Below are 6068 nucleotides of genomic sequence, written 5' to 3' on the forward strand. Positions count from 1 at the left end.
CTCCACTATATCCTTGTTTGACCCTTGACTATCGATCTAGAAACTTAATTTCCTCATCTTGATTGCCTACTTACAAAAAAAACTAGGAGGAAATGGTCCAATAACTGTGCAAGATGGGCAATTTGGCGGCCATTTTAATATGCAAATTAGAAGGTCAAAACCTCAAAATTTCACCCGGGTACCGGTTTTTTTGGACTCAGCACCCTTGAAATATGTAAGGTAGGCCGGTTCCCGACTTGTACCCATAAATGCTCCTTACTTCTTATAAAAGGCCTTTTTTCTGAAATCCGTCTAGACTATTAGAAACTTCTCTCTTCAGAGAGCTGCGCTCCAAAGGGGCGTGGCCGGCAGCAGCTCATTTGCATGTAAGGGAAAGTCACAGAATCAGCACTTTCGAAAACGGGGCTGGAACAGAGGGATAGCAGACATGCTAAAATGTATGATCTGTTTGGTATTTTGAACATAACACGTCGGAGACATGTTTTTTTAATATATTTAAGACCTATAACATAGGCTACGGTGGTGTATTGCTATCACACTAAAAAAAAAAAAAATTATCACGTTATAACGTGATATTTTCACGTTATAACGTGAAAATATAATTATCACGTTATAACGTGATATTTTCACGTTATAACGTGAAAATATAATTATCACGTTATTTCATGATATTTCACGTTATAACGTGAAAACATGGCTTTACTTTGATACACAGCCAAGCCAGTCTACTAGCGCGCTTCCCTTTCACTTGAATGTCCAATCTGTAGCGTTTAGGCCTACTTGAGAATGGCTGAAAATGTGGATTCTCCACTCTGGAGATTTCTTCGAGGTCGGGGTGTTCCAGAGGACTGTCTCTTCCGAATGGAGCAAGATCATGTAAGTGTATTTTACTGTCCTCAAATTGTAGTTTGCTGTAGAACTGCTGAACATGGCTGCTAGGTGCTGTAGCGAGCGATAGGCAGTGTTGGCAGTGCGCAGCCCTGCTAAAATGCGGCAAATATGTGACCTTATATCAAAGATACTAAAGTCCTATTTTACAGTCTCTGCTTATATCAGCTATAAGCTCTGACTGACACATGTTTGTGGTTTTCAATTTTCACGGATAAAGAACAATATTGTTGACGGCATGCACTAAACCGCAAGGGTAAGCTAATCTGAAAATGGGGGATAGTTGCTAGCTATTTGGCTTCTCCAGTAAATGGGAGTCTGCTCCCAAGCGCTGTCCTGTTTGGACTTTGGGCACTTTCCCCGGTAACTTCGGTAAACGCTCTCTTACGAGCCTTAAAATGGCACAGCACTTTGGACACACCATCATCAGGGCCTCACATGAACTTGAGTAGCCTATTAAAGGGCGCCATATCTAAGGCTGTTTGCTTGTAAACTCTGATTCGGGTGATGGTTCAGTCAGTCTAGCGTTTGCCACGGCACAAATAGCAATGATAATCATTCCAACTTTTGAGTCATTCCTAGGTATATCTAAATAACATGTGAAAAATCTACAGATTTATATAGTGAAACATACTTTTTTTTAACGTCAAAGTTGGAGATTTCCTATTCATTTTTCCATAGGGAGGCAACGAAAGGGAAATCCGCGTAGCCTACTATGAATAGGACCAAAGAGATATCAATTTGAAACGTTCACAGTTGTTAATTCACATTAAGGCAACTATTTTTTGTTTTAAAAGTTTTCGGAAATATGATGATTAAATGTCCAAATGAGATATCATCTTAAATAGGCTATGTGGTTTAAAAAAAGACCTATGCAGCTGTTGCAGCAACAGGCTAAACTTAAAACAAAAAGCAAAATTCCCCCTACATCACATATTCAAAATCTACCTTCTAGAACAGACTTTTTTCAAGATGAAGGTAGATGCAGGTAGATTTTAATATGATACAATGGGGTTTAAGGATCAATAAAAGGAACCATTACTATTGCAATTTGTTTTATGTTTGGCCCTTTTTGGGTTTGATTGACTGGACAATTAGTGATCTGAGTTTAGGAGTGTCATTTTAGGCTATATGGCCAATAGTGAGAAGTTGATTGATGAGACTTGATTTTTTTTTGTCTTAATTCCTTCAAAAGGTGAATTTTAAAACACACTGAGCAACAATTGAAGAATACATTCATCATTTCAGATAAAAGGATTGAATTAGAATGTATTTAATTACCAAACAAATGATTATTAATTTAATTACTGTATGCATTCATTGTTTACTTGTTATAATCACTTAGTCTCAGTTCATAAAGATAATGGTATCATACTACGCCCCTTCTTTGATTCCTGTGTGTGTACATACAGTAAGTTGTGTAGTCTTGTATTTGAGTTGTAATTATTATTATGTCTTCACAGATTGATGCCACAGTCCTTGATTATATGGATGACAACACTCTGGCTGACTACATCCCAACTTATGGAGACAGGATTGCGGCAAGACGCTTCTGTTTGCAACACAGTGCCACTGCCAAAACAAAAGAATCTGCAAAACATTCAATGCTGGAAAAACTGAAGCGAAAAATGGGCATTGCTGTGAGTGATGAGAACAATAACCAGGAGACGTCTACCAAAAGACAGAAAATACATTATGCAACGTGCAACAAATTTGCAGAAAGGAAGACAAGAAAAGTGGAGTTGGGATGGATTCACGAAGGCAAACAAGTCAGAAAGCGCAAAGGAGGGGGGACAAGGACCCTTGATGTACCCAAAGAATCAAAGAAGACTGACATACTGCAGTATGCCAAAGATATTTTCTTCCCAAATGGAAAAAATAAGCTAGGAAAGTTTGAAACATTTAGCCATGACATAGTAGATTATCAGGAAGAAGCTATTTTTGATGATGCTATTACAGTTGGGGAACTCTACAGCGTACTAAGAATGGGAGTGTTGAGATTCTACCTGTGCACAAAGGTTCCAAAAGATAAAGATGCTGAAGAATGTGTCGGGGAAGAATCAAAGATGAACCAACAAATGCAGAATAGCATGCATGAAGAGGACGAGCTGCCTCTTCAAACTGTCGATATAGAAGCTTTTCTAGACACATCTGAGGTGATGATTGGCCCTTTTCTCGGAGAACCCATGGCTGGCCAACTGGATGACACTTTGTTATATCAACCTGACCTGCTGCTCAATGAGGACACTGCCATCATATCAGTCATATTCCCCAGTGCAAGCTCAGCACTCATCATTCCAGACACAGCAAGTGACAACTCATCCAGCATGTCTCGCTCCACAAGTGCAGCAGAAATTGCTCCCGAGTCAGCTATAGATGATGTAGCAGGTACCTCTACAGATTCATCTGTTGTGAATATAACACTTAAACTACACAGGGTCAATCTTCTGGAAGAGATGATAGCCCAATTCAAGGATTCAGCACTTCTCAAGCACTCCCTTCGATACACTTACATTGATGAAAGAGGAGCCGACCTCAATGGTGTCTCAAGGGACGTGTATGCTGCATTTTGGACACAACTTCTGGACCACACAGCTGAAGGGGAGGACCTGAGGGTTCCATCTCTGTGTCCTAAATGGCAAGAGGAAGAATGGAAATCCATCGGCCGAATCCTACTCAAAGGATTTCAAGACCATGGCTATTTTCCCTGTCGCTTATCCCCCGCTTTCGCAGTTTCACTAATTTTTGGTGAGAATGAAGTCTCAGATGATGTGCTTTTTGAAAGTCTTCTTCTGTTTGTTTGTCAATCAGATAGGAAGTTAATCACTACTGCCTTAAAAGAAGATCTTTCAGAGGACGACAGGGATGAGCTGATAGATCTGCTGGACCGCATGGATGTGACAGCCCTTCCAACACGAAACAATTTGAAAGGCATCCTTCTAAAGGTGGCACACAAACAGCTTATCCAAAAGCCAAGATATGCATCTGAGAAGATGTCCTTGATAGCTGGTGCCTTCCTAAAGGATGCATTCACAAGCCCTCAACATGTCTTGGACATGTATGAGGAAAAAAAACCAACAGCCAAAAAGTTTCTGAAGCTACTAGAAGCCTCTCCTATGACTCAAAGAGAGACCCAGAGCCTTCGTTTCTTTCAACAATATGTTCGCGGATTGGATGCTACAGGTCTCAGACGGTTGTTAAGATTCATCACAGGGTCAGACATAATCTGTGTGAACAAAATTGAGATTGTGTTCACCCCAATAGATGGACTGGCCCGACGACCTGTGGCCCATACGTGTGGTGCAGTTATTGAACTGCCATGGACATATGCTACCTATCCTGAAATGCGCACTGAATTTGACAGCATTTTGACTGATAAAAGCGCATATGCATTCACAATTGTATAGAGTGGTATGTATCTCATCTGTCTCAGTGTAACAGGTTCATTTTTGAGAGACGGAGGTACACATCGTTTGCAAAACAAGCCTTTTTCTTTCAACATGTTGAGTTTCAGAGAGCAGAGCTCAAGATTTTACCACTTTTTTGTGTGACTGATTTTAATGTTAGTTGAGCTCAAATCTATTTCCATATGTAACCTGTTGATGAGTTCCCACAGAGAGCGATATGCTTAATACCTGTATATGTATGGGGTCGTGCTGCTCTTGTTTGTTTATATCTAAACTTGTTTTTTTATTAGGTAATTCATGTTGATGAGTTCCAGAGTGCTGTGAGTTCAAGACCGATTGATTTCAATGTTAATTGAGCACAAATCTATTTCTATACTCTTGTGACCTGTTGTTTTATCAGGTAATACATGTTGATGAGTTACCAAAGGCAGCAATGTGATACTACAATTGTTGCTATACATGTTACTACAAAATAAATGTAGACTTGCACTTATCACTCATTTTTTCACTGATCATATTGCATCATAATGTTGGGAAACACAAGAGTTTATTTTGTGTCATATTTAAGTTTGTTTTATCCTATAAAAAAAGAAAACATAACCACACTGAATTCTTGTAGGCCTATACATTACTTGGTAAACTACAGTAGGCAAAATAGATCAATAAATTAAAACAAAAATATTATGGTTGGGATCTGTCTATTCCTCAAATATGAAATGTTCAAAACAAATCAACACAGTTGACATTATAGTCCTGAATCAATACTCCAGAAATCATGGGGTAAATTGTGTAAACCAGGGGAAAAAATCACAGCTAGAATGCCTATTGCCACAAAGTTAAGTGAAAATAAAGACTTAGTTTGAACATTATTTGTCCTGTCTGAAAGAGAACATATGGTAAAAACGGGCAAAAGACAACCCAAATGTGTTTTGGTCTGTATGTCTCCCTTTACAGCAGAGTATGGATGGATGCTCGCAAAAAAAGGTACAGTTCAATGGCTTCCTCTGCAGTAGAGGGTGTGTGCAGATGATTTTCTGCCATTGCGAGACAGCAAATATCAAAAACAGTCTCTTCGCATGGAAATGGTCCTCTTGGCAGGCATTCCTCTCGGCATAGTTGTACTTGTTGAGGTCGTACAGTTTTCAAGTGATCTGTACTGCCAAACAGTTGTGGAATGCTGTACAATATGAGTGGTTGTCCACTTGGAGAAACTGCATTCCTGCTTGGGCGAATTCTGTGGCAGTTCCAAAGCTGGGCCACTTGCTGCAGCTCCCTCTGAAAAAAGGACTAGAAATTAGACTATGCAGGGGCCCCTTTTCAGACCAAACACAGCCCCTTTAGATAACAATGTGGTAGCCTACAGAATAAATGTTTTTGTTTGTTGATTCAGGCATTCAAAGACAAACTCATGTTGAGAAAAAATATATTATTTAGAACCTTGGGACAACCATAATGCTGATTACCTCCGTCAAGGAGGTTTGGTTTTCGGTCGCGTACGTTTGTTTGTCTGTCTGTTTGTTTGTCTGTTTGTCAGCAGGATAACTCAAAAAGTCGTGAACGGATTTTGATGAAATTTTGTGGAGTTGTTGGAAATGACAAAAGGAACAAGTGATTAGATCCGCATTAGCGTCTAGATGTTATGGCGTGTAGATGCTATGGCATCAGTGACCGCATGGTCTTGACGGAGGTTTGCGCTCTCTGAGTGCTTCTAGTTCCAAATGTATTTATGTTGGCAGAAAGTAACAGTTCTGACGGGTGCTGCTCCAGTACCAG

At 39.7% G+C, this 6068-nt stretch overlaps 1 protein-coding gene across 1 annotated transcript; it reads left to right on the forward strand.

Annotated features, from left to right (window-relative positions):
- The first annotated feature begins 690 nt into the window (after positions 1–690).
- LOC134873154 (uncharacterized) lies at positions 691–5116 on the forward strand. Its single transcript, XM_063896594.1, has 2 exons — positions 691–876; positions 2352–5116. Exons 1-2 carry the CDS (start codon positions 787–789, stop codon positions 4293–4295), a joined length of 2034 nt encoding a protein of 677 aa, XP_063752664.1. The 5' UTR covers positions 691–786; the 3' UTR covers positions 4296–5116.
- Positions 5117–6068: the final 952 nt, after the last annotated feature.

The sequence above is a fragment of the Eleginops maclovinus genome, chromosome 12, assembly GCF_036324505.1.
Source record: "Eleginops maclovinus isolate JMC-PN-2008 ecotype Puerto Natales chromosome 12, JC_Emac_rtc_rv5, whole genome shotgun sequence".
Taxonomy (NCBI): Eukaryota; Metazoa; Chordata; class Actinopteri; order Perciformes; family Eleginopidae; genus Eleginops; species Eleginops maclovinus.

Coding starts and splice junctions, on each gene's coding strand:
- LOC134873154 (XM_063896594.1), top strand. CDS start 787: ATGGCTGAAAATGTGGATTCTCCACTCTGGAGATTTCTTCGAGGTCGG. Junction 877..2,351: donor TCCGAATGGAGCAAGATCAT/GTAAGTGTATTT, acceptor ATGTCTTCACAG/ATTGATGCCACAGTCCTTGA.